Consider the following 27,542-nt stretch of genomic DNA (forward strand, 5'->3'; position numbering starts at 1 on the left):
AATTTTGTTTACAGGTCTTAAATTTCGTTCACAGGTCTTAAATTAATTTTTTTATTTGATAGCCTACGGGGCCATTTATTTATTGTTCATTGTGACAACGAATCTTAGTACACCAAACATCGCATCTTAGTAGGCTACATCCAAAATATCAGGCAACCTGTACACATTCATTGTCACCTGACTGAGACGCTGACACCCCCTAGCTGCATTGTAGGCTACTGTCTTTGCTCAGAGTGGGCGCGAAGTGAAATCAACTCAGTCACGATCACCCACGGAAAAGGGAAAACGTTGTTGTTGTCACTTGTTATAGGCTACCCATGCACACACACGTACACCCCTCAGTTATTGTTTTAAATTATTCTGTCTTATGATTTGAATATAGTGTAGATTGCAACAGCTTGAAGGCTGTAGACCTCAGAGCATATTGTTCATTAAAGTTATTTATTTGATTGATTGATTTCCCATTTTTTCATTCATATGCATACCAGGGAAGGTGCGATGTTGGTCTTAAATTTCATTTAAAGTGGTCTTAAAAAGGTCTTAAATTTAAGATTAAAAATCCTGGGGGAACCCTGATATGACTAAGGCTAATACAGATGTATTTATTAAAAGATACAAAGAAGACAAGAAAAAAATTAAACATTTTATTTACATTTTACTGCTAAAATTATGTATTTATGCTTATTACAATTATGCTTAATTTAAGCTTATTAATTTCACAATACTGACATGTTACTAATGCACAGAATTAGTAGATATTAAGAGTTCATTGTGGTGCTTATCTCAATTCTGTCCAACAAACACAGATTTCAAGTACTTTAAGGAAGTTGTCATGGATGAATTAGTTGTCATGGATGAATTAGAAGTTAGCAGTGCATGTTACTTATGTTTTCTACATGATGAGCAGTACCTCCCCAGTAATCAGAATGCATTTATTAAGCTAGGGTTTAAAACACCATGGAGATGGATTTTGTGCCTGATTCTTTCGTTCATGTTGAAGTAGCATGAATTACAGTGCATTTGTAGTCCACAAGCATGGTCTGTGGGATTTAATATTTAGCTGTATGTTTACCTGAGAAGAAATGTTTTTTTTTTGTATTTTCATTCAATAGTAGTCACATAATAGTAAGGAAATACAACCATTCTAACTTAAAATGTAAAGCATAAGCATAGTATTACAGCATAGTATAAAGCATAGTATTACAGATCTTTAAAACAAATTTCACAAAGGCCTGTAGACGTTCCACTGAAAAGTAGCCAGTATAATGTCAAGCTCAAAATGTTCTATTTACATTGCTTTGGTACAATAAAGCCTGTTTTTATAAACTGTTAAAAGTGTCCATGACCAGAGACGTTATGCCAAATCAGACCAGTAGATGCAGCACAAACCAAACCTTAGGCCATGAGTGAACAGGTAGTATATAAAGTCATGATGCAGTTGTATGTGTTTTAGTTATTCTGGTGGTCATTTGACTTCACAGGATTATTTTATCAGCAGATACCTTTGTCATTTATCTTTAAGCTTGTAAAACAGCAAATGAAGGTCAAAGACTCTCTCATCAGTTCCTATAGTTGGAGGTAATGGCGGCAGTGTTTTCATAAATTATAGCTGGGCTAGCTGTGTTAACGTATATCGGCTCCTCTGGTTTCTCCTGTGGCAAGCAGTCCTTGATGCACTGGTGCAGAAATATATATTGGGACTGAAAGAGAATAGGGAATAGGACAGGAAAAAATAAACAAAGAAAGAAATAAGTAGTAGTAGTAACGTGTCACTCTCTGAAATTAAATACATTAAACCAATGGGGTAAAATATTACTTAAAAGAGCATTTGTCTAGAATAAAAGTATGAGAGAGAAATATCCTACAAATACTTCCTTATTTCAGGACCTTTGGACCAAAAGTTCACCTTTCCCCCTACCAAAGAGCATTTACAATGGCTGTGTGTGTAGTTCTGTTTCAACTGAAGTAATCAACTGTTTTATTGCAGTTACTCATTACCCAGCCATGTACAGTGACTTTCCAGTAAGCCATGCAAGAAAAAATGTGTATTGAATCATGTGCACTGCAACCACAATTCAGGTCACATAGATAAAGGCTAAAGGGCACCCACTCTTCTCACACAAGGTAAATATTTGTTTGTGTCCATCTTGATATCTGATATGAAAATGTTTCTCTCTGTGAGAGGAAATGTGAGATAGTGTGCATAATGTTACCTCTGTTTGCACCATGCGTGGCCGATGGCGTCTCATGCGATGGACAAACCCTGCAATGTCCACGGCTTGCTCTCTCTCCATCTGCTGCAGCAGCACATCCAAGGCTATCAGAGTGCCTGTTCTGCCAACTCCAGCACTGACAGACATAACCAAACACACAAGCACACACACAAGAGTTAGAAGGGTTTGACTTAATGAATGGCAACTCTAAAGCAATGAAGGGTACTATTTATGAGACATGCATGTTTCTCAGGGTTGCAGTTGAGTGGACTAAATACTTAGGAGTATACTACAAAACAAGAGAAGTGGTAAGTGTTAGGATAGGTTAGGGTAACATGGTAGGGAAAGCACTGACTGACAGGCGGGGCTTCAGTGATTTCACTACCGGTGGCTAATTGGTAAAATGACACCTGTCCTCTCAATCGAGACTAGACAATAGGGGGACTCCACTTGATGTAGCCGCCTGCAGCCGTCTTAAGCTGGCTGCATAACGTGATTATTTCTGAGATTCTGATGTTTTCAACCCGGAACTGTGCATAGGTCATAAATAATCACGTTATGCAGTCAGCTTAAGACTGCTGCAGGCGGCTACATCAAGTCGAATCCCCCTAATGAGTTGAGGCCTGCTGGAGGAGCATGGCTGATCTTTTTCTCCCTCCTTTGTAGCTACATTTGGGTAGCTTGTGGCATTTGGACATTATACATTTCTGTTTGGATTTTACACCCGCTTATGAAAATAAAAACTTTAACTTAAAACCCGAAACGGCTTGAGCTGGCCCAGCTAAACGGAGGAGTACCGGGCAGAGAGTGACAGCACGCCACAGGTATGTTGACCGCTCTCTGAGACTCCTACCAAGCTGATACACACATGCATTCACACACTGTTAGGATACTACCAAGTTCTGGACCACATGTAAGGCTAGTGTGTAGGGCGCAGTTAGGTTTTTTCTTGGTTTGTTTAATGTTGCGTTGTGGGAGGCTTTAGTTTGGTTTTACCCCAAGACCAAGTAAGATCTGTGGCCTTTCCCACCTCATAACAGTATATTGAGCCCTAAAGCCAGTGTGCTCATACTGTAGCCTACTGGCCCACTAGTGATGTAGTACTCGAGTCCGGTCTCGGACTCGAGTCCGGTCTCGAGACCAATTTCTGCTTTCTCGGTCTCGTCTCGGACTCGTTCCTTCAAAGACTCGGTCTTGACTCGGTCTCGGACCACAGTGGGAGGAGAAGGACTCGTAATTTCAGACCGAGTCCTCGAGACCAACGCATTTTTTATGTTCATATAAAAAACAGACAACACATAACAACAATAATAATAAAATGCAGTGTTGACCGGCATTATTTGAAAATGACATCCCATGGTGCAATGCAAAGATACTGCCTTCAGAGCCGTTTATTTATCTCTATGGCTCTGCTGCCGGTGAGTGTCTGTAGGTCAGCATAGTCCATGTTAAGACGTTAAGACTGCTCCTCTAAACAATTCCCAATCTAGCTTAGTCTGTAGGCCTAACTGTTGATTATTAACTGGGGTGATATTAAATTATGAATATTAAAACTGAAATTTTTTTATGGTCTTGGTCTCGAATCGGTCTCGACTCCTAAAGGACTCGGTCTCGACTCGGACTTGCTTCTTCAAAGACTCGGTCTTGACTCGGACTCGACTGTATTTGAAAACCAACAGACTCGGTCTCGACTCGGTCTCGACCCTTCAAAGACTCGGTCTTGACTCGGACTCGGCATAGGCGGTCTCGTCCCCATCACTACGGCCCACCCACTCATCTTTTGGCATGAACTTGCGTATGTCATACAACACAAAGATAAGAGGGGAGTGAGTGAGAGAGGGAGGGAGGGGAGTGATTCTAAATGGACCAACACAACATGTAACACAAACTTACAAAAGCAGCTTAAGACACAAGAGTTAGTTAGATAGCTGACTATTGTACCTGCAATGCACAACTGTGGGCCCTGAGGATCGAGAACTGTGAATGTGTTGCCGAATAAGTCCACGGAACTCGATTAGTTCCTGGGTTCCATTAGGAACACCATGGTCTGGCCAGGCCGTGAAGTGGAAATGTTTCACCCGTCTTTCCTCGGATTTGGCCTCCTGATCACACACACACACACACACAATTAACACTCACTTATCCTTATTGAATTCTGAAAACAGTTAGGCTAAGAGGTGACAGAAGTCTTACATTTTTTACGATCAATTCACGCACGATCCAGTCGGTGTCTTTACGCTCTGACGTCATGGTAATGAGTAGGTCACCATGGCGACATGGAGAAGGATCCTGAGGCCAATACTGGTCACACTTAGCCTGAAATACAGGATAAAAAAAAATGTAAACGATAAGGGACAGAACAAAACTGATTAAACATCACTTCTTCAGTTCTTGATAATACGTCCAACATACAACATATTTTTAATACTACAAAGGATTAATAATAGAATGTATTTAACATCCTTCTCAATTCAATTGGGTCATTATATATCTATACACAATGCATCAAATCTAATGACTTATCTCAGTAAGGAAAATAAATCAAGAGCCTATGTTGAGTACAAATATGTCTTCTGAAGGCCTAAACAGAGCCCAGCCAAAAACTCAAAAAAAAATTGTATAAACTTTGAGGGACAGCTATGACCATGCAGGATCATCCAGAACAAACGTGATGATTTTGCTATATACTATTCCTATTTATGTACCAGAATGCAAAATTTGAGCCTCCTACATGGTTTAGTTCTTGCGCTGTGGGCTTGTGAACTTTGACAAAAAAAAGAGGCCGAACAAAATTGACACCCCCCTCCCCCTGTAAAACTGGCTCTATCTTGGAAAGTATTGATCTTACATAAGAGTCATTTTAGAGTGTGTCTCCTGGATAATATAGGCACACCTGGTCATTTTTTCAGAATTTTTTGAGACCTAAGTGCGTGGGCCCTGGTTGAATTGGCGTGGAATGACCCTATTGTAAATCTTAATGTTAATATCTCTTATCACCCAGAGAGAAGAAATACTCTTTTCTGATTGGCTGGCGGGGTGGCTTTTAATTCTGAATAATGGGACACCTATGAAGTAGATCTGGTAAAAAAAAGTTTAATCGCCGTTCCATATCAATGCTTGTAAATGGTAACTATAACAACGATAGTAGGAAGACGGTTGAGCCTGGAGGCAGGCTTCGCAACAATGGAATCAACTGTAAACAAGCTAACTGTCCATGCCATAGCTGTTATAGGGCCAACGAAAGTTGTACAACAAGCTGAACTAGTGAGCTTCTTTTTAAACGGAACCGCGTGTTTCCTTTGCTTTACAGTGGCAACCGGGTGATAAGCGGGATAACGTCCTTCGAGGTGTGTCCAGTTATACGGAATTAATGGACTCGGGCGAAGGCAACTCCTCCGCTGCGCGTCGGGGAGTTTTTTGCCCCTCGCCCTCATCCATTAATTCTGTATAACAGGACACCTCGGCGGCCATTATCCCTTACCTGTGTCACAGCCGTGATACACAGTTCCAACTACAAGATCCTTGTGGAACTTTGAGGTTCTTTTGGAGGAACTTTGGGATTTTTCTTTTCTATCACTGAATAGTTTGTAATAGTCTATGGGCCCTATCTTACACCCAGTGCATCGTGGCGCCAAGAGCGACGTAAGTCTTGTTCTTATCTTACACCCAACTCAGTGAGGATTTTTTTGTCAAGCGCTCGAGTCAACAAGTTGTGGTCAGGTGCATAATAACCACAAAGGATAATGCCAGTGACACTGACTGAAGTGAAAGGTACATGGATATGGAAAAAACTCTTTCCAATAAGGCAACACTCTCCCACCCATCACCCTGAGCACTACAGGCTACCTAAGCAATACCACTGTAAACCCACTACAGCAAACTAGAGTACACCATACTCACCTTTCCATTCTCTATACAGTTGGTTACCATGACAATCCGTTCGGATTTTTGCTCCCAGATCATTCTCCAGAAGTCGCTGACAGTGGAGGTGAGTGGACCTTGAGTCGCAATGTACTCCATCTTCTTGTCCCTATAGCCCTTATAGATAAGAATGCAGTGTGTCTTTACCATGTACCATATTTTTCTACTGCCAAGTTGCCTGCTGCACTGCTTTACAACATGGCCAAAGTAGTTAGTTAGCAGATCAGGACCCAAATAAGAGCTGAGGGCAGATCACTGAAGAACAGCAGTAGCAGTGCTGTGAACTGAACAATCAGTAAGTGCTGTGGATAAGCAATGTTTTAGGAAGTCGTGTAGTCTTACAGGTATGAAGTTGGCGTTGATGTAGTCTGAGTTCTGGCCACGGGTACTGAGCTTCACACGAGAATAGTCATCTGTACAAACAGGGTGAAATCATTTGGTGGAGTGAAGTATGTGTGTTTGTGTAGGTTGGGGGATGTATGCAAGTTGCTTACATGGCAGTATATCGATGAATCTGTTTTTGCTCTTGTTCTCTGGAAGAATTGCTTCATGCTGACTTAGGTCTGCTCCTACAGTGCTAAATTGCTTTTAAACACAGACAAACAAAATGAACACACCAGTATAATAAATGACTGAAATACTCAAAACAGATTTGACTTTCATAACAAAGTTATCATCTATCTCTGGAAATTCTGTTGTATCTCACCAAATATTCTCCCGTGAACTCTCGATTCTCATCACGGCTCAGGTGGTAGAAATGATCTGGAAATTTCTTCACTGAAATGGCCCTGAATGAAGTGCAATCAATTGGTGTTGTAAAGTGAGCAAACATCTGCTAACTTTATAAACACAAAATATTCACTGTGTCAAGACTTTTTCATAACAATACAATGACATGAGCAATAGGAAAGCTGGGCATTTTGTGTTTTGTCATATAACAGTTTAACTCTAAACTTTAGTCCTGTTTTACACAGAATAGCAATCATCAAGCAATTGATAATACAATAATCAGGGTTGGGTAGTAACGGATTACATGTAATCTGGATTACGTAATCAGATTACAAAAATCAAGTAACTATAATCAGCTCAGATTACAATAAAAAAATTGTGTAATCAGATTACAATTACATTGTTACATTGTTGATTACCTGATTACATTTTATCATGCAAACAATGCAACTTTTTTATGATAGCCTAGCTATCTTTTAATTTGACAAGCTTCGGGCTTGCCGGTTCGATCCCCGACCAGTAGAAAAAATGTGGTTGAGCACTGCTCTCCCATGCCCACATCCACGGCTGAAGTGCCCTTGAGTAAGGCACCTAACCCCTCACCGATCCCCGAGCGCCGCTGTAGCAGACAGCTCACTGCTCCGGGTTGGTGTGTGCTTCACCTCACTGTGTGCTCATTGTGTGCTTCATCTCACTGTGTGTTCACTGTGTGCTCTGTGTGCTTCACTAATTCACGGATTGGGAGACCAAATTTCCCTCACGGGATCAAAAGAGTATCTATACTTACTTACTAACTTATTTACTATTTTGTGGCAGGTCTCTCGGCACACTGCCTGATATTTTCCTCCTAATCTTAATGTAGCCTCTTGTTTTAGTGTTACCGTTTACTTTGAGAAAGTCAGCAGGTCCCCCTGGTTGAAAAACATCCCAAAAGAATAATTTTCTCACCCCCACAATTGAAATGGACATGGTGTCATTCAATCTTAGGCCATGTCCCTGGGTCAAAAAAATCCAGCGAAAGCTAAATTAATTGTCCAGGTGTGCCATTATAAAGGTTAAGCTGAGTTGTGCATGTTTGGAGAATAGTGATCCATGATCACATCCATGATGACTAAGTGATACATTTTGGGATGGGGTGAAAATTTCAACCACCAAAACACCACCCCCAAAGTGGAGAATAGCTATAGAAATGTATTAGTTTTGGGTGTTTTTCAGACAATGGGACCTGGTGACCTCAAAGTAAATGGTAACACTAAAACAAGGGGCTACATTAAGATTTTTGGAGGAAAAGATCAGTTAATTCACACAGGAATGCTTTACTCAGAGCAAAGAGATTTCTTAGATGTAATGAAATAATAAAGAGAAAAATAGAATGAGAATTCTTTCATCAATTCAGTGGTGGTGTCTTTTACTTAAGGGACATCTTTATTGAAGTAATCTAAAAGTAATCCTAAAGTAATCAGATTACGTTACATGTTTTTTGGTAATCCAACTGATTACGTTACTGATTACAAAAATTGCCATGTAATTTGTAGTCAGTAATGGATTACATTTCAAAGTAATCTGACCCAACCCTGACAATAATATAATTCATAACTACATTTTTTTTATCAATAAATTATTCAATAAAACATAATTAATGAATAAAACATACTTAAATTTGTCTTGTGAAGGACCAGTGTCTGAGTGCCTTTCATACATTGGCATGTGTACTTTGCTGTCCAGGAAAGAAACAGAATGCAAATATTTTGAAGGTAACAATTTGAAATGTAAACAGCCCAGTTATTTTTCTTGTAAAATGGTTTTGTCCAAAAGTAACCTGAGCAACTGGGACTTTCTCCGCAGCATAAACACTCCCATTGCTGCCAGGAGGCCCAGCAGAATGATGACCAGCACTGGTACCCAGATGACCGCTGAGGGGAACAGAGCAGGTAGGGACACAGGGACACACCGGAGATCTTATTATCTGATTTAGCACCAAATATTTCAATTTAGGACATACAGTAATAGTGTGTAATAGTACTGATTGACTTGGATGAGATCCCTTTTAAAAATAAAATGTTTGCAGCAGATTTACAGCAATCTTGTGGGTGATTTCACTAGAAAATATTGCTAGAAGTTTGCCAATGTTGGCCGCTAAAGGCAAAGATCCAGCAAAGTTCTGGCAACAATGAGAAGTTTGCCCCTGGCAAATGTGTTCGCCAGTGATTTTCCATCAGACTTAGCCAATAATGGGAAACTCCCAGTGAACTTATGGTGACAAACTTAATTTGCATATGACATTGCTGCAAATTTGCTACAATATTGCCGAAAGTTAACCGCAACTGTTTGCCAGAAACCTAGTTTGCATGTGAAAATATGACCTTGCCGCATATTTGCGTTCACCAGAAACCTGGAATTTCTGTAAGGGATGTCATTAACATTAGGTGAACAGATACTTTGCATACACAATTCTACACCATTGGTGATTCATCACATTCAGCCTGGTTGGCCAAAGGCCTACCTCTCGCGCTAACAGACAGCAGCTTCGTTACAGATATATTACACCATTTTATCACTATACAGATATATTACTCAATTTCAAAACTGCATGACAAAATAAACAATTGCACATTGCAAATTCTTACTTGATTGAGTTTGACAGCTGCTGAATAATTGAGTTAAACCCCTCGTGGCTCCAGAGAGTGTTGTGATGCTGATGCTGTAGGTATTTGCAGGCTGCAGTCCAGCCACTATCAGTTCTAGTGTTCCTGATACATTTGAACTTTTCCCACTCACATTCACTTCCACTGCAGTCCACACACCATCTGGTTCCCCCCACTTCAGACTCAGAGAGTAGTCTCTACCGTTACATATTAAATTTTGCACTAATGGAGGAACTGTAACTGTAACAGAAATCACAGAGGGATTTTAATAAAGGTAAATGTTATCAAAAGAAATACCTGGGTATACATGCAATATTGGTTAAAAAGTTATCAAATTATTGTATATTGGATTGTATAGTTGTAGTGGGACTAGGAAAAGTACTCACCAAAAGTTAAATTGTGTGAGCACTGTGAGAGTTTCTCCTGACCCAACTCATAATACAGTGACACACTGTAAGTAGCCCCAGGGTAAAGGTTAGAGAAGGACACTTTGTTTCCCACCACAAGGCCATTCACTTCACTCCCATTATTAGCTGTTGCCGTGGTGAAGACCCCCTGAACCTCTGCCTCAATGGTGGAGTGGCTGACGGTCCACTCTGAGGCAGTACAGTTGATTGCTTGGAGATGAAGACAAGTGTTGTTTGCAACCCATTAAAACAATTGATAAATTAGAAACATAATCCAGTTCTGAAAAGGTCAAAATGATGTGCAGGTCAAATGTTAAATGTTTGACTGGGTACTGTAACATAGACAAATCAAATGAGGTATTGGAGCTATTATAAAAGTTATTGGTATTTTAAACTAGATGTACCGCATAGCGGTACAAAATATGACCGCCGCTCAGTCCTGTACATCCGTTCCGCGAAAATAAATCACACTTCAATTTGTCTCCATATTTTACTCCATCCCCCACTCTTGAAACTTTGGTGTATGCTTGTTTGGCATGCCTGAGTGTGTGTGTGCGGCTGCACAGAAAGTACCCTACTGGTGCTGAAAAGGTGAATAGATTGTAGAATAGCCAAAGAAGATGTAGAATTGTTATAAAACCTTTAAAATCTCTAAACAATCTCAAGTAGGGCAGTTCATCACAGTTCATCCATTGCAACTGGATTGATGAAAGGTCACTTACACCTGTAGGCTACATTGTATTTGGGAAAAGCAAAAGGTATCAGCATAATGTTATTTATTTATTTATTTATTTTTTATGTATTTTTAAACAAAAACATCTCTGTCAGTTCCATGCCGTTTTCAACAGCTATCAAAAACAAAGGTCATTTTTGGATGGATGGATTTTTTGTGAATGTTTCTTCTTCTACATAAGATTTTAGTCATCTTTAGTTCATGTAATACTTTATTGTCAATGCACAAATTAAGTAACAGTAGTCTGAAACGTTATTGTTAATGCACAAATTAAGTAACAGTAGCCTAGTCTGAAACGAAATGCTGTTTTACATCTAACCAGTGGTGCAAATAACTGACATGTCCAAATGGGCCTTGATGAAATGCGTCGCTAGACTGTTCATACACATTTTAACGGGCCAAAGTTGAAGAGCTTTTGTCCGTTATTGTTAGTGCAAATATAGGCTGATTCATGTTCCCTTGCATTGTTTAACTGAGGTCCATGGCTATCATCAAAGGTCTGGCTTTCATCAGACCAAGCTCAATCTTTTAAGAAATCAAAAAATAAATAGCGGGCAGATCAGGCTGGGTTCACCCAGCCTAGTCCATAGGCACCCGATATTGTTTAATTTTCCGATTGAGATATACACGCTCTGGCTATTCTAAATGCAAAAATGCATCAGGGAGTTATGACAAAACGGTAACTAACAAACTAGATCCTAATAGAAAGCTTCCCTAAGCTACAGGTAGGATTATAAGGTAGGCCTATTTACAACATAAATTGTCAATAGGCTATGCTGGCGACACAAATAAAATCTCCTTTGGAAACCAATGGCTTACGCCTTACAGTATCAAGCGGACTTAAACTGTCATATCGTGGCGAAAAGTTGTAATAACATTCACGCAGCTCCATGAGTCAAGGAAAGCGCGAATGAAGTAGCCACTTCTAAATGGGACCCACTACACAGTAGCTTAAGGTGTTTTGCTAAAGCAGCCATAATGAAATGAAGGTGTCATTGTTTGGATACTTCACACACACGTGATTTTTAATTTCACAGACTACAACTACCAAGCTGTAATCAAAGCACATCGATTCCCCTCTCACACCCTGCACGCACTTAAAACAAAATAAACAGGCGTCTCAGTCTCACACATGTATAGGCAAAACTGTATCAGACCGGTGTAACGTTGGTAAATCTTCCATTGCACAGAATGATTTTGTAGCACGTGCAATAAATGACAGTCGAAAGATACAAACAGTGCTGCTATACATTTGCTTGGTATAACCGCATGTATAGTTTTCTACAAATGCAATAAATCAAATGCCTCCATCACTCAACCAACGCTAACGGTAACATTACCTAGGTCCTTATTGATATTACAAGATTAACGTACCTGCAGTAAAAACCAAGCATGTCCGATAAACATCCTCAGATTTATTTCGGCTTCAAGAAGAAATGGGAATTACACTTCATGTGAACATCGTCCTATCCTTATTAGATGTTCGCTGCGGTAAATTACAGTCCTTGTATGAAGAGTCCATTGTTTTTTCCAACCCACTTTTAACTTCCAACAAAATTACGTCTCACTGCAACGATGCGCCATCTAGTGGACAAACGACTACTTCTCGCCAATACTGAAAATGCAGCCATGATGATGATGATGAATATTTATTTTGGCTTTCTTTTAATCCTACTGATTTTCATTTTTTACCGGGGGTGGGGGGCAAATCACAAATGAGTGATTATGAGCCAGGTTGATGTGGACCCTTGAGACCAACATACCATAAAAGATTCACAGAGAACTGTGTCTGCCCTACCCTCCTTTCGGGGGGTCCAGTCCAGCGGGGGGGCTGCAGATGAAAACGAAAAATGACGGTTCCATGCTATCCATGTGGGGGTACATGCCCACCAAGTTTTGTGTACCCCGGTCTTTCAGTGTCCCGGGAATCCTTGTTGGTGTACGTCACTAAATGTACACATAAATTATTTTATTGTAAGGCCCCCCATGAACGAAAGTACACAAAACTTGGCATGCATTCAGAGGGTGTCATAATGATCCTACACTTTTAATTTCGTGCAGTTTTGACCTTGTCAGCCAGAGATATTGAGATGAAATTTTTAATTTTTAACTAGGTGGCGCTATACATGAAATAAGTGGTAATGGGATGGGTTGACATGCCCCCTTAAGACCAACATACATAAAAAAGGTGGACCTCCTAGGCCCTACGGTTCTCGAGATATTCACAGAAAACTGTCTCCGGCCACCTACAGGCCAGTTGGTGTATAGTAACATAAATTAATTTATTGTGTGGCCCCCCATGAACGGAATTCCACGAAACTTGGCGTGCATACAGAGGGTGTCATAATGATCCTACACTTCCAATTCCGTGCAGTTTTGACTATGTTAGGTCACAGATACCTTCAATTACAACACCTCATTTTTACTTTTTTGTGTTTAACTAGGTGGCGCTATACATGAAATGAGTGGTTATGGAATGGGTTGACATGGCCCCTTGAGATCAACATACAAAAAAAAAATGGTCCTCCTAAACCCTACGGTTTTCGAGATATTCACAGAAAACTGTGTCTGCCCTACCCTCCTTTCGGGGGGTCCAGTCCAGCGGGGGGGCTACAGATCAAAACGAAAAACGATGGTTCCATGCTATCCATGTGGGGTTACATGCCCACCAAGTTTCGTGTACCCCGGTCTTTCAGTGTCCCGGGACTCATTGACGGAAATTTGGGCATGCGAAAAAAAAAAAAAAAAAAAAAAAAAAAATCTGACTAAACCTATATGACCGCCGCTTCGCTGCGCGGCGGTCATAATAATCAGCTAAATAAGTTACACTCCTCCCTTCTGTCTTCCTGAAACACTGTGTTGATTTGCTGTGATTATGTCTCTGTCTGACCCACTTTGCTTGTGTTCCAGTTTTTAAGTGCAAATACAGAATGGAGAGCTAGAGCCATGCAGTACGGTACCAGACAGTAGATTTCAAGATGCAAGTAGACCCTGAGACTCACATATAGGCTTACATATCAACACTCCTGCATTGTGTGAGATCTAGCAGCTTTTGAAAACTCTGGAGAAATATTCTTTATCTACCCTCAGGCCCCATCAAATAATTTCTCCCATAAAACTGAACTACAATTTTTGGAAAGGACAAGACTTGGCAGGAGAATCTGTCTAGCCAAGTCACCATAATATGTTTCACAGGGATTTGAATCAGGAGGGAACTTACTTGTAACAACTAAGAAGTTATACCCTGTGCTGTTCACTCCCTCAAACACAGTTAAGAGAGTGAAAGTGTACTCTGTCCCAGCAGAGAGAGATGAGACTGTGTGTTTCACTGTGGTCCCTGCATCTGATCCAGCGATGTCAACCTCTGCTCCATTGCTGTCTTTCAGTATGTAATTGTAGTTATTGTCATTGTTGACTTTGGTCCATTTCAACTGTAGGTGGGTCTCGGAGCGGGTGACCACATTTACCTGAGTAACATCAGAGGGAGCTGAAGGGAGGGCAGACAGAAAACACAGGTGGATGGTCAGGTCACAGCACACAACACTTAATCATGCCTGTAGCAAGACACCTGGCATGTTTGAAATAAATCAAATGGTTCGACAGATATGCGGCACACACACACACACACACACACACACACACACACACACACACACAAAGACACAGACAGATTTTCCTGCAATTTATAGATAGATTAAATCTTTTGAATGGGAGAGAAATTTAAAATTAATGTTTGGTTATGAATATAGCCTCAGTTCTCTGAAGGAGAACATGAGCCATTAACAAATATGAAGTTCCTGGATGAAATCCATGTATAAGGCTGTTCTGCAGTAGGTATACTGAAGCGATCCAATGGATCAGGTCCAGAGAGCCAATCAGGTTGTCACCAAAGTTCTCTCTCTCTGACGAATTCACTTGATGTCAACCAATGGGAACACATAAACACCTCACTGGCGACAATGGACTGGTCTTCACCATCAGAACTCATCACTGGGGTGCTGTGCACACAGTCGGCCAGGCACACTCTACACAGGCACGAGACTGGGAGAGCAAGGCATCACTCACAAAGCATACAGCTGAGATGCTGGTAGCTTTCTGCTGCAGGTTGATATTCTTGCATAAGCAGTAAACAGATAAAGCACACATGCCCGAACACAGCAACTTGGTCACACTCGCATGGGAGAGGCTGAGAGTGGGGCTTCCGTGTGTTAAGTGTACCACTGGGGTGTGTTGCAGGTGTGACAAGGTGATTTCACTTAGTTGCCGAAGTAATTAGGTGTCAGGTGAGTTAATGGCCAATCTCGTAGCACGCTACCCTTTAAATGCTTCCCGCACTTTCTTTGTGCAGCTTCCCTGCCTTTTGTCTTGTTCCCTGTAGTCCCTGGGTGTTTGTTTCCACTGCCTTGGGCACTAGTTCTACCATGCCGCGAGTTGACTTAACGACACGGAGTAGCCAATAGCCATATTGAACACCGTGGATTGCCTGGGTGTGACTGTCACTGCTGTTTTGCCTCTGGTTTAATTTGATTAACGTATTTTAATTTGTTTGTTCTTTCGTTGCTTGTGACACTTTGTTTCCCCCCACAAGGCCATTCACTTCACTCCCATTATTAGCTGTTGCCGTGGTGAAGACCCCCTGAACCTCTGCCTCAATGGTGGAGTGGCTGACGGTCCACTCTGAGGCAGTACAGTTGATTGTTCGTGTTTGTGGCTTATCGTGGGTCTCTGTCTCACTTCCTTTCGTCTGTGCTGCTGGGATTGTAGGCCTGGGAGGGGGCGCGAGTGTGTCTGACGCGGTGTGTGAGCCTTCGAGGATATTGTGCGTCCTTATTTTCTCTCTCTATTTCTTGTGCTGGGGCAACTGGTATAGCTAGCTTAATACGGGTACATTTTACAGACTGAAATCGGTAGAGCAACTAATTTGTGGACTCGACGCTGTATGGTGGTGGGGTTAGTCAGCAGGGGTACCCCCTTCACGCGTTAGTGTGTTAATTCTAATTGCACCTGAAACACATATAGCACCTAGTTTGCAGTGTCAGATTTGCTGTGAGAGAGCACCGGGTGATAACTGCACTTTTGGGAGCACATAAGGTGAGTATACCCCTCCCATCAGCGTCGTCATCCACATTAACGTTGTTTAAGACCTCCCATCAATAAATATGTATTGTTGCTTGTACCATCTGTTGTAGAAAATAAATTATATATTTTTATAAACTGTAGTATCTTAATGGTTGCTTGCTTTTCAGCTTCAGTCCTCAAATCTAAATAAAATATATTTATTTAAATTGCAGACCACGTCTCTGTCTTATCTGTGGGGTACCTCTGTTATTTAGTGTGACTGGGTGTAAACTGATTTGGGGCATTGTGCTGTGGTGGTGACAAATGAACACTGGCGCTGTGGCTACTCGCACGCTTTGAGTTTGCACATCTGTAGCATGCCAAGCGGCACTGCAGTTTATGCTGCAGCAAGCCTCTGGCAGTGGTGAACACTGACGGTGCCAGTATCAGCTGTAGAACCCCCTCTGACCACTCTGGGCTTGTGCGTGTGTGTGCGTGTGCCGTGTGCCTGTGTCTCTGTGTGTGTTTGTGTGTGTGTGTGTGTGGAGGGGGGTGCATGTGTTGGCACAGACTGCTACTGGCTGGTGCATGGGGACTGGGGAGTGTGGGGGCTGACGCACTCAGACCAAGGAGACCACCCTGCACTACTGTATGCCAGAGTGGAAGCCACCTCAAGCTTTGACTGACCAGGCTGGAGGACAAACTGGAGTGCTGCCATCGACTACTTTGGGACCAGTTCCTGGGCTTGGTTGCCGGCCCGTGGAGGAGGCGGTGGAAGGGGCTCTGGGTGCGGTTGGGCTGGTGCAGATGAGGGCTTCGTTGGATGGGCAAGTCTTGTAGGTTGTGCCTATGGACGATTGGGCTGCGGTGTGCGTCGCTAGAGCTGCTCAGCTTGCAGCTCAGGGATAGTGTGGAGAATTCATCACCCGCAGTGTGAAGTTGACAGCCCTCTTCAACTTCTGCTCAGGGCATCACCAAGGAGTCAGGCTTCCTCAGGAGTTCACCACAGTCACTGGAGGATCACTGCGGTGATCAGTGCCCAGCATTATTGCCCTATGCATGCGTAGGCATTCTCAGCCAAAGAAGGCCGTTATGTAGTAGGGCTTTGTCGGCACGGTAGGATTACCACTGCTCGATGGCCCTGTGGGGCAAGGTTGGCGACCATTGCCTCCTTGATGCAGGGAAGGTAGGTGTAGCCAAGCTGGTCCGCCTCACAGAGTCCACCGATGGGCCAAGTAACTCTGAATTGGCGTGGTGTGATTCAAAGAGTGGTGAATTTCATGGGCGAAATCTGGGAATGCAGGAAGTTAACGATCGTGCTTTGTGGTGTGAGCCCTGTAAATGCAACCATCCATCCTGGTTTCAGCCACTGGTGGCAGTTCTGGCCAAGGGGATGTAAAGCATCTCAGTGGCACAATCCACACACCGTGGAACTCCTGGGAGAAACTAATCAGCCCTGGAGCTATCGTCAACACTAAGCCTGGCCGCACTTCCTCTTCTGTCTCACTGTCTGTGACAAAGACAGACATGATGCCGTTGCCAACCCCGAACATGTCCACTTGCAGCTCTTCATTCTCGATGCCCAAGGCTCCAGATAAGATAATTAAGATTGACACAATGTTTTCTAAACAAAGTATTGGGGGAGCCCATATGGTTGATTGACAGCCATCACTCACCCCACTTCCGTTTGCAGGGAATAAAACTCTCCTTACTGCCTATTACGTCACGCTAGAGTTGCAAAGGCTCCCACCTCCATCCCTGCTCCTCCATTTCACTATCAGCTCTAAGCTCTAAATTACCCCTCATCAAAAGGGGGTGTTAGTGGACATCACTCGCATGTGATCTCCACTATATTGGCATCCCAGGACCATATACCGGAAAAAACCTGATTGATAGCTCAGGAATTTATTTGCTTCAAACGCCAAATGCAACCTGATTGTATTTGGGAAAGAGCTTTGCATTTAGATTGTAGAATGTAGAAGAAATTTTGGATTAAAAACAACATAATTATTGAGGAATTTTTGAAATGGAGGAGTTCACACAGATTAAAGACAGTGATGAGTGACCCAAATGACTATTTTCAAATCCATATACCGTAAAAACTTGAGTGATAGCTCAGGTTTTTAATTTGCTTCAAACGCCAAACGCAACCTGAAATATTCTGGATAGGTGTCTAATATGAATAAAAAAATAGGTCTACATAATTAAAATATCTACTTTGTTTTTGTGTGGTGATGACCCAAATGTATTTCATAGATCATAGACCCTAATGTATTTCATAGGAAGTGAACATGAGGGAACATGCCTGTTACTGCTGAGAAGGGAAATCCTGTGCTGTTTACTCCCTCAAACACAGTGAAGAGAGTGAAAGAGTAGTTTGTCCCAGCAGAGAGAGATAAGACTTTGTATTCCACGTAGCTGAGTGCATCTGACCCATCAATGATGCTGGACTCTTCTCCTCCATTGTTGTTTCTCAGTTTGTAATCGTAGCTGTTGTTGTTGTTGACTTTATCCCACTTCAGCCATAGTTCTGTCTCAGTTTGGTTTAGCACCTCTACCTTATTGATATTAGATGGAGCTAAAGGAGGAACAATAGAAAAGGGGGGGGGGGGGGGGCAAAAATAAACTCAGATGATTTCATTGTCACTTAAAGAGAGAGCTTTGCATTTAGATTGAAGAATGTAGAAATTTTGGATTAAAAACAACATAAATATTGAGGAATTTAAAAATGGAGTTCACGCAGATTAAAGACAGTGATGAGTGACACAAATGACTATTTCCAAATCCATATACCGTAAAAACTTGAGTGATAGCTCAGGTTTTTATTTGCTTCAAACGCCAAACGCAACGTGAAATATTCGGGATAGGTGTCTAATATGAATAAAAAAATAGGTCTACATAATTAAAATATCTACTTTGTTTTTGTGTGGTGATGACCCTAATGAATTTCATAGATCATAGACCCTAATGTATTTCATAGGAAGTGAACATGAGGGAACATACCTGTTACTGCTGAGAAGGGAAATCCTGTGCTGTTTACTCCCTTAAACTCAGTGAAGAGAGTGAAAGAGTAGTTTGTCCCAGCAGAGAGAGATGAGACTTTGTATTCCACGTAGCTGAGTGCATCTGACCCATCAATGATGCTGGACTCTTCTCCTCCATTGTTGTTTCTCAGTTTGTAATCGTAGCTGTTGTTGTTGTTGACTTTATCCCACTTCAGCCATAGTTCTGTCTCAGTTTGGTTTAGCACCTCTACCTTATTGACATTAGATGGAGCTAAAGGAGGAACAATAGAAAGGGGGGGGGGGGGGGGCAAAAATAAACTCAGATGATTTGATTGCAGGGGCGCAGGAGATATTTTGAAAGTGAGGGGGACCAAATTGTGAACACAAAGCCATAGTGAGATTAGATTTCCAGATATCGGATCGGCACCTCTGGCCCACTTTCGACCATCATATTTTAAACTTGCCAGAATATTAAGATAATACCATTGATTGTTTTCAAAATATTTTTTGATAAAAATTGTGAAAACTGTGAGATGAGCACAACGCCAGATCTGCCCTCAGACCAGCTTCTTGCTATGTGCAATTCTACTTTTATGTATTTTTTTTAGATTTATTTCACACTACTTTGGCCAATGGTAGAATACTGGTCACTACTTGGGCCAATGGTAGAAAAAAGCAACATGGGATGTTGATATTTTATGAAGCCATGAATGAATCTTCATGCCTATCCAAACATAGACTACATGATCAAATAGCCTACTGTAGTTAGGCCTACTTAAATTGTCTGGTATAAACCAAATCAACTCTCCACTGTGTGTTTGCAGTTAATATTTATGCAATGTTAGAACTTAACAAGTGTTGGCTTAACAAGTTACCAGTCCAGAACACACAGAAAATTGCAACAGAAAGTTGCCTTTATAATCAACTATTTGTTCCAACAGCATTTAAACAATTGAAGAAAAAAAATACATAAGAAGTAAAATAAAATACTGTTACTGTAGTAACTGTATCACATTATCCCAAGCTTCAAAGAGCTCCCCACGACTGTGACAGGCAGACATGACACCGCTAAATTCTCAGCTTGTTTATACCCCACACTGAACGCATAAGAACGCCAGGCCCATCACTCTGGGGTGTGGTAGCCTACTCTCTGGGATTTATGCACCAAGGTAACTGAAGTACCCAATTTGTGTCTTGAAATTATGTTTGAAATAAATGTCTTAGAACAAAAACGTTGATAGACTTGTATTTTATAGTTAGGCTAGTGAAAACGAGTTGATATGTATAGGCTAGTTGAGTTTGTTATCATAAACATAACAGCTAACGTCATGTTGAGCAGGAGGAGTTGAGCACTAGGCTACCATAAATCCTCAAATTATGCCCGGGATTGATTCTATTTATAGCAGGACAAATAAAGGCAGGTTCCCATATACAAGACGGGGTAACACTTGCCTACCATACCAACAATTGCCATCAGTCCACTAGAAGACATTGTTTCGATTTAAGTCAATGAAATAACACCTCTTCTTAATATTTTATTATATGTTGTATTGTATTATGTTGGTTGGATTAATAGCCTACCGTTGGCAAAGAAAAGTCGTTTTCCTACCATGGGTCTCCAACACACGTTCTCAAGCTCATTCTCTTGCTGCCCCTTTCGAGCTAATTGCCAGAGGCTGAAGCCTACTACATTTAAACACAATTGTTGCGACTCAAGACATTCCAGCCTACGAATTTTATAAAAAAAAGTACTAAATCATGCATAATTAAACAATAACTCAATCTAGGCTACTTGGCTACGCAAAAAGGTTTCCATTACAGTTTTACAGTTAGCGCAAATCCTATATGTTATTATTTATTTAGCGTACCTATAAGGCTTTTTTTCCTTATCAAAAGAGAGGGGGACAACGGCTGTCTCTTCAGCACTGCGGGGGACATATCCCCCATGTCCCCCGTGCCTCTTGCGCCCCTGTTTGATTGTCACTTAAAGAGAGAGCTTTGCATTTAGATTGTACAATGTAGAAATTTTGGATTAAAAACAACATAAATATTGAGGAATTTAAAAATGGAGGAGTTCACACAGATTAAAGACAGTGATGAGTAACACAAATTGCTATTTTCAAATCCATATACCGTGAAAGCTTGCTTCTTCAAATACCTAACACAACCTGAAATATTTGGGATAGGTGTCTAATATGAATAAAAAAATAGTTCTACATAATTAAAATATCTACTTTGTTTTTGTGTGGTGATGACCCTAATGTATTTCATAGATCATAGACCCTAATGTATTTCATAGGAAGTGAACATGAGGGAACATGCCTGTTACTGCTGAGAAGGGAAATCCTGTGCTGTTTACTCCCTCAAACACAGTGAAGAGAGTGAAAGAGTAGTTTGTCCCAGCAGAGAGAGATGAGACTTTGTATTCCACGTGTTTGTTTGTATCTGATCTAGAGATGATGCTGGACTCTTCTCCTCCATTGTTGTTTCTCAGTTTGTAATCGTAGCTGTTGTTGTTGTTGACTTTATCCCACTTCAGCCATAGTTCTGTCTCAGTTTGGTTTAGCACCTCTACCTTATTGACATTAGATGGAGCTAAAGGAAGAACAATAGAAAAGGGAGGGGGGGGGGCAAAAATAAACTCAGATGATTTGATGGTCACACCAAGAGAGACCTTTGCATTTAGTGTTCACGCAGATTAAAGACAGTGATGAGTGACACAAACTACTACTTTCAAATCCATGTACTATACAAACTTGAGTGATAGCTCAGGTTTTTATTTGCTTCAAACGCCAAACTGAACTTGCTTATATTTGGGACAGGCATCTGTCAGGCCTTTAATTCATTTCATATAAAACTTTTGCTCAGGAAAGACTGGATCAAAATGATGGTATAAATAATATGGACACTTATTCAGACTTTATGGACACCAAAGTCAAGGGGTCATCACTTTCTTTTGCCTCTCTTTACCATGCTGGTCAATCTGATATTTGTTTAGGAAACTGCACAAGTTGTGTTCAAATCAGAATTTGAGCAGTGATGACAACATTTTTGACAGAAAAAGAAATAATAAGAGGAATAATCTGGAATAGGAGGCAAATGGGAAACTCACATGCTGGAGTTGTTGGCACAGCAGTGGTCGTTGTGATTGGATTTGCAGTTGGATTTTTAATTGATCCACTCTTTGGTGTAGCAACAGAGCTGGTGTTGGATTCACACTTGAAAAGGGATCAGGCATAATCATATGAAGACGATTATGAAACATACCATTACAAACTCCTAATTAGGTTGATTGGTCCAGATAAAGAAACATGAAAGACATCATCAGTGAGGTATGCTTAAAACTCCTTAATGGTTTTACTGCTGATCCTGAAGTTATGCTTCAGTTTAAAGGAATTATCCGGAGTAAAATGCACTTTAGATCAATTTACGGATGATTGGGAGTACATACGTTGAGTTGACATCAAAATCATGTCATTCGGATGTGTTTTGAGAAAGTTCAATTTTACCGTTTTTAGTCAAATCTCGTTAGCGTGGAAGTGAGAAGGGCATATTATTTTGCCGCTACAAAACGCTATTTTTATACCTCTTCTACAGTTCCAAACAACATTACACTTACGTGGTAGTGAGTAGAGGGTCCCTAAAGCCAAACCGAAGTATCCCATGGTCGGATAGAGAGTCCAGAAGGAATTTCATCAAGCCAGTACCTTTCCGGAAATGTTGCCATCTTTGCTGCCATCTTTAGGGGAAAGTCCGTAGGAGTCGATTGCCAAGTGTGCTCTGGAAATTCACAATTTCGTCGCCGTTTAAAAAAAAAAAAAAAACATAGTCCAGTATTTCTTTTGAAATTGAAATGAAGTTGTATGGACTGGACTATGTTTTTTTTTTTTTTTTTTTAAACGGCGACGAAATTGTGAATTTCCAGATTTGACATGATTTTGATGTCAACTCAACGTATGTACTCCCAATCATCCGTAAATTGACCTAAAGTGAATTTTACTCCGGATAATTCCTTTAATGATCACCTATGCTCTTCACTGCTGTCTATTGTAACTGATAATGTCCTCAGATCTTTCATAGGATTTCATTCATATTCAGTATGCCTGTTTAAGTTTGCAATGAAACACTACTAAATTAATACAAGGACAAGTGAGCAATGGTGGAAATAATCTAACCTTTGAAAAAACAAGTTAGTCAACATGGAAAAAAGTTTTGGTTGTAAAAAAGAAAAGGACAGAAGGTTAATGGCTAATGAATCAGTCAAATTCATTTGATGTGTTTCTGAGCTGTTGCGGTGGTGCATATCATGTGGCATCTGATAACTGAAGCATAAGCTATTTAAATCTGACCTTTTTTATTTATAGGGATAAACATAAAATCACTTCCTGATTGTTATAGTGCAAAAGAGCATAGTAACCTCATGGTTTCTACAAAGTTGAAATCAAATAAGTTGCCATCAGGGAAAAGGATCTTAATCTGGCAAACCTTTCTTTACCTACCAGATTCAGTTTGTGTTAAATACTGTTGAACTGTGGCAAACTGCTGATATCTCACTCATGACAAATAACCATGTCATCCCATACATTTCATTACAGCTAGTCAAAATGTTGTAGACATTTTTATTGAATTTAATAGGCGATCCCAATGTTTGGAGGTTCAATATTCTAGGAAATACACTAGGAAAGTGGTGTATTTGCTTGAAGAGCTAGGTCATTTTTCTCAGCAGAAACCTCAAAATGACAATAAGATTGTTAAAAAAGACGTGTTTCATTTATTCTTTCATTTATTCTATGTGTGACCAGATGGCCTTCCAGTCAGTGTCATGCCGGGCTCACACCGCCAAGTCTCTTCAGCACCCTTTGTTGGGCATGCACGGCAAAAACCTTGTCCATGGTGTTTGTCAACAGAAGCACATAGCCAACTCAAACAGCTTCAACGAGGCACGGCTGGCAGCCAATCATCGCCACCCACATCTGCCTCGCATTCACCCTCGTTTGTCCAAGCACAAAAGGAGCAGCGCTGTAGAGGACAAGGGAGTTCTGGGTTTTCTAACCACCACTCCAATATCTGTTTTTCACAGAAGGTGCCTAAACCGACGACCCCACAGATGACTAGAGCCCCGACTGGTCGAAGCATGCCTACAGTTGCGACCTCCAGTATCCCTTCTTTTCCCACAGTGGTGAGCCCCTCATCTGCACCTTGCCTGCCGAGCTGATTTCCCCCAAGTACCTTCTCCCCATGCACTGGAACACGACAAGGGGCCTTCACTTGCACACACCCAGCTACGCACAGTGTGGAACAAAATAAACACACCCGCATTAAACTATTCTTTAACTATTACTCTTCTTTGCTTTTATTTGCTGTTACTTTTGTTTATGTAAAGTACATTGAATGACCTCTGTGTATAAAATGCGTTATATAAATAAACTTGACTTGGCAATTAACTGTTAATGAAAGAATTCAGTTCAATTTCAATTCAACAAATTTATTTACATGGCGCCATAACATGAATATGTACTGTATCTAGGCACTTAAAAACAGCCTAACTTGATCTTGTACCCCGAAAGCAAGCACTAAGATAACAGGAACCAACCTTGAACTGAACCATGGCTTCTAAAGTATGGGCCGTGGGGGACTATCTGCATCATACACAGATCAGAGCAAACTGCATACATGCAACATGCGTGCATGTATACATACGTAAAAAATAGTATATACATGGTGTATACAAAATTAGTGGAGGATGAAAAATGGGAGAGCCAGCCCATTTCAAAATATGGGCATTCAAAGTAAAACAGTAGCAGAAGCGCATTCAGGGTATTTGGTTTTCTCTTATAGGAATGAGTAGAGAACTAGATCAATGATGGCATTCATTTGTATTATGGGTCATCAGGGTCCACACAATAAATGCAACATGAGTAGGTTATGTTGTCCGCAGGTCAGTATCGGAAACTATATCTTTTCTGGGTGATAGATTATCCTTCATATAACATATAATCAATTTAAAATCTTAATTAATTGTTCTTCATTGACTTCCTATAGCAACCAGAAATGAATTCAAGTCCTTCACTCTGGCCTCTTTTCTTCTCTTTTCATTCCTCATCGGTGGAATGATTTACATAAGTCTACTTCAGTGCAGAGACCTTTTGAGGGGCAGGGGCTCGAATAAAAAAAAAAGGCACAACAATATACAAGAACAAAATGAGAATACCCCTGGCAAATATTGATTTAATGTTGATTTTCTCTTTATCAATATGCTTGTTCTGACTGAAAATGACACTGCCCTTGACGGATTAAGGTCTGAAGTCTGGCTGGGCCACTCTAAAATTTTGATATTGTTCTCTATTAACCATTCATTGCCTTGTTTGGCTGTATGTTTTGGATCATTGAGTGGTTTAATGGTCCAATGTCGCCTATTGGGGCAGGTCTCTCGGCACACTGCCTGGTCTTTTCCTCCAGAATCTTAATTTAGCTCCTTGTTTTAGTGTTACAATTTACTTTGATGAGGTCACAAGGTCCACCTGGTTAAAAAAAAAAAAGCCAGAGTCCAGACCTCAATCTGTCAAAAAAGTGAGCACAAGGCCAGAATGATGGCAAATAATTGTTCCTGCCTCAAATGATGGCAATTAATGATGGCAAATAATTGTTCCTGCCTTTTCTGTTAAAAAGGTGCAGTCTAGATCATTGTGGAGACATGGAGAGGGTTGGTAGTTCCTATACGAACCATTTTGAGAGCTGTGAATGCAAACACATGTTTCCATTGACTATTTAAAATGAATAATTGTAGACATGCCATTTTCATAGAAATGTTCAAAAAGATGAAAGCGTTTCTTTTTTTTAGTTCCATGTTTTGTCTTACAACCTTTTGGCATGTGGCAGTATCATTTCTCATCAACATTAAATCTATATTTGCAGGGGTATGAATAATTGTGTTCTTAACTACACATTACTTGTCTTTGTTGTATTGTTTTTGTTTGTTTGTTGTTGTGTTTTCCCCACTATGTAAAACGACCTTAAGGTATGATAAAGGTGCTATAGAAACTAAACGTATTATTATTATTATTATTATTATTATCTGTATGTCATCTATTTTAAATACTGAATTACCCTTGTTCAAACTAAATGTTGAGGAGAGTTGAGCTTTGGAGAAATACAGTTTTTTATGCCTTCTTAACTTCATTCTAGGATTTCAGGAATGACACTAACGTGTATTAGAACTAACTTCTAGTTTAATTTGATACCCTGGTCGCCATCCAAGCCTTAGAATTTATCTCAATACACATGATACAGCAGATTAATCTCAATAGTGGAGTAACAGAGTGGACACGACATGAAACGGATTTGCCCATGTGGCCTAGTAGGTTACTAAATAACAGAGTAGGCCTATATGATTCAATATAACGATGCATGTTTTCCCATTGCTATTTCAACAGGTTTAGGTTAGTTAGCTGCATAGTGGCCGAGTGGCCACTTTCAATGGTCAATTCAGTTTAAAATTATGCTTGTTAAAAAGCTTTTGCTGGCAAACATATACTTCAAAATGACACTACAAAAGGAGATAAATGTTACAGTTTATTTTTCAACATCAGCTAAATGGTTTTGGAAACAGACCTGTCTGTAGTGATCTTACCCCGCTCACCGTCTCTTGAAACAACAATAGCCTACTGTACAATGCGAGCATCTTGCAGGCAGGCAAAATTGCCGACGTCCTCACCTACAGTAGGCCTACCGGCAGCAGCGCAGGTAGACCAGGCTACCACCTTTACTTCTATATTACTTTTAAACATTTATTCTCTAATAATTGATTCACACGTTTATTTTTTTAATGTTTATGAGTAATTCTACGAAGCATTGATCATTTCAATGGCCACTCCTATTGGTCATTCCTAGGCAAAGGAGCAGGGACCCAGGCACCCATAGCGCCCCCCTCACACGTGCATGCTACTCTTTGATCTAATAGTAGCTTTGGGGTTTTCAAAAAAACGTCAAGACTCATCTGTTTACTTGTATTTAACTAATTAATTCTCACATAGTTTTGGTTTGTATATATGTATATAGTTGTTATTGTTAGGCCTATTCTGTAAAAAAAAAATGATGTTGGCTATATGACTTTACTTTATAAGCTTAATTTTTAAGGTTAAAGTTATGTTAATTTATATCATTGTAAATCACTTCAAACGTCAGCTTAAAACTATAAGCATAAACAAATAAAAAGATACAATTAGCCTTGAAAGAATGAATGAATGAATGAATGTACATGCACATGTTAGGGTTATGGAATGAGGGTGTACATCATCAAATAATTTCAAAACTAAGCCGTGCTATAGACAGGTTACACACTTTCATTTCAGTTTTTAATACAAAGTCTGAATGGATTTTTAATGGATTATTATAAATGAACTTAATGGGTATAGTATGTACATGTTTCAAAAGCTGCCTTAGAATAAATGCCAGGACCGATACTAGTAATTATCTTAAATATGTAATGTTAGTGTGCTGTCATGATTGGAGTAGTTTCTTATGATCAGTGGCAATGCCATAATCAGCCATACAACATAATGGTAAGGAAAGGTTGCTTACCCAGAAATGAGCAGTACATAGACAGAGCAGCCACACCGTATTCCTCATGGTTAACACCACTTCTGTCCTGGTTCAGCTTACCCTCCTTCCTCTCTTTCTCTGATGTACTATCAACCCTAAAGAAATGATTATACAACTATTTAACACTAAACTTAGCTATGTCTACACAAGCCCTCAAGCCATCAGGTTGAATAATGACCATGGGTATTGTTACTTCTCTTTTTTTATTTAGCCAGGGGAAACACAGCATA

At 40.5% G+C, this 27,542-nt stretch overlaps 1 protein-coding gene across 3 annotated transcripts; it reads right to left on the minus strand.

The window, feature by feature from the left end:
• Positions 1-1,297: 1,297 nt before the first annotated feature.
• Positions 1,298-27,542, minus strand: ptprh (protein tyrosine phosphatase receptor type H). 3 transcript variants are annotated; one of them, XM_042082309.1, is made up of 18 exons: positions 27,292-27,542; positions 21,824-21,929; positions 21,187-21,306; positions 18,710-18,862; positions 18,012-18,284; positions 13,869-14,135; positions 9,895-10,125; positions 9,491-9,748; positions 8,683-8,776; positions 8,518-8,580; positions 6,841-6,922; positions 6,629-6,719; positions 6,477-6,547; positions 6,114-6,251; positions 4,407-4,529; positions 4,155-4,315; positions 2,214-2,349; positions 1,298-1,700 (listed from the first exon to the last, which is right to left on the minus strand). In XM_042082309.1, exons 1-18 carry the CDS (start codon positions 27,337-27,339, stop codon positions 1,560-1,562), a joined length of 2,556 nt encoding a protein of 851 aa, XP_041938243.1. In that variant the 5' UTR covers positions 27,340-27,542; the 3' UTR covers positions 1,298-1,559. The 3 variants fall into 3 exon arrangements, with proteins under 3 accessions (XP_041938243.1, XP_041938242.1, XP_041938244.1); XM_042082308.1 differs by having other exon boundaries at positions 18,710-18,982; positions 21,034-21,306; XM_042082310.1 differs by lacking the exon at positions 18,012-18,284 and having other exon boundaries at positions 18,710-18,982; positions 21,034-21,306.

This window comes from Alosa sapidissima, chromosome 24 (genome assembly GCF_018492685.1).
Source record: "Alosa sapidissima isolate fAloSap1 chromosome 24, fAloSap1.pri, whole genome shotgun sequence".
Classification (NCBI taxonomy): Eukaryota; Metazoa; Chordata; class Actinopteri; order Clupeiformes; family Clupeidae; genus Alosa; species Alosa sapidissima.